Here is a 1,692-nt window from a genome sequence, read left to right as displayed (position 1 = left end):
CTGCCATTTCAAAAAGAAAATACAATAATTTGTATTCTTCCAAAATAAAGAAACAACCTAAAACTCCCCACACAAACAAACCAAACCAAAGATACATCAAATTAAACAAACAAAAGAAGACAACAAAACAACAACACGAACTGCGCACCAAGAAACAAAAGTGAATCGAGAAGCGCAATAACAAGACCGATTACAATAACATACAACCTTCAAAATACAAAAACACAACCTACAAAATCCCACAACAAACAAAAACACACGAAAAAATAAACACCGAATAAATAACAAAACAAGAAAACAAAAGAAACACGAACTGCGCGCCAAGAAACAAAAGCGAAGCGGGGGGTTGCCATATCTCACCTGCCACCGCGAAAGTACATAGCAATTCCCGGCTCATTAGTTCTTATCTGTCCCCGTTATCTTATCTTTGCGCGCGGTAGCAGGTTCGCTCTGTGGGGGGGGCGAGGGGGGGCGAGGGGAGAGGGGGGGGAGGGGGCCGGGGAATTTGTTAATGGTTCTCGAGGAATTCTCTCTGGATGAGCCAGGAGTGTTGTTTTTCTTTTTGTTGTTGTTTGTCGAGGAGGTGCACGGGGTCGGTTATAGGGGTGGTTGGGGTAGTTATGGTGGCGGTGGTGGTACTTGGGGTAGTTATGGTGGCGGTGGTGGTACTGGGGTAGTGATGGTGGCGGTGGTGGTGGTACTTGGGGTAGTTATGGTGGCGGTGGTGGTGGTTAACTTGGGAGTAGTTATGGTGGCGGTGGTGGTGTAGTTATGGTGGCGGTGGTGGTACTTGGGGTAGTTATGTGTGGCGGTGGTGGTGGTACTTGGGGTAGTTATGGTGGCGGTGGTGGTACTTGGGGCAGTTATGGTGGCGGTGGTGGTACTTGGGGCAGTTATGGTGGCGGTGGTGGTGGTACTTGGGGTAGTTATGGTGGTTATGGTGGTGGTACTGGGGTAGTTATGGTGGCGGTGGTGGTACTTGGGGTAGTTATGGTGGCGGTGGTGGTGGTACTTGGGGGGTTTTATGGTAGGCGGTAGTGGTACTTGGGGCAGTTAGTGGTGGCGGTGGTGGTAACTTGGGGTAGCTATGGTGGTGGTGGTGGTACTTGGGGTGGATTATGGTGGCGGCGGTGGTAGTACTTGGGTACTTGGGGTAGTTATGGTGGCGGTGGTGGTGTACTTGGGGTAGTTATGGTAGCGGTGGTGGTATTTGGGGCAGTTATGGTGGCGGTGGTGGTACTTGGGGTAGTTATGGTGGTGGTGGTGGTACTGGGGGTAGTTATGGTGGCGGTGGTGGTGTACTTGGGGTAGTTATGGTGGCGGTGGTGGTACTTGGGGTAGTTATGGTGGCGGTGGTGGTACTGGGGTAGTGATGGTGGCGGTGGTGGTACTTGTGGGTAGTTATGGTGGCGGTGGTGGTACTTGGGGTAGTTATGGTGGCGGTGGTGGTACTTGGGGTAGTTATGGTGGCGGTATGGTACTTGGGGTAGTTATGGTGGCGGTGGTGGTACTTGGGGTAGTTATGGTGGCGGTGGTGGTACTTGGGGTAGTTATGGTGGCGGTGGTGGTACTTGGGGTAGTTATGGTGGCGGTGGTGGTACTTGGGGAAGTTATGGTGGCGGTGGTGGTGGTACTTGGGGTAGTTATGGTAGCGGTGGTGGTAGTGCTGGGGTAGTTATATGGCGGCGGTGG

The 1,692-nt window shown here is 51.9% G+C and overlaps 1 protein-coding gene across 1 annotated transcript in view; it reads right to left on the bottom strand.

The window, feature by feature from the left end:
- Nucleotides 1-648: 648 nt before the first annotated feature.
- The window catches only part of LOC138867102 (mucin-3A-like), a 2,063-nt gene continuing 1,019 nt past the window's right edge, over nt 649-1,692 (bottom strand). The window contains exons 5-6 of the mRNA XM_070141551.1: nt 1,333-1,666; nt 649-1,043 (exon numbers count right to left, since the gene is read on the bottom strand). Of these exons, the coding sequence (XP_069997652.1) occupies nt 649-1,043; nt 1,333-1,666 (729 nt within the window). The remainder of the gene's footprint in view (nt 1,044-1,332; nt 1,667-1,692) is intronic.

Source organism: Penaeus vannamei, chromosome 28 (genome assembly GCF_042767895.1).
Source record: "Penaeus vannamei isolate JL-2024 chromosome 28, ASM4276789v1, whole genome shotgun sequence".
Taxonomy (NCBI): domain Eukaryota; kingdom Metazoa; phylum Arthropoda; class Malacostraca; order Decapoda; family Penaeidae; genus Penaeus; species Penaeus vannamei.
Note: the sequence above shows the minus strand (reverse complement) of the source record. Positions and strands in the feature narration are given on the sequence as shown.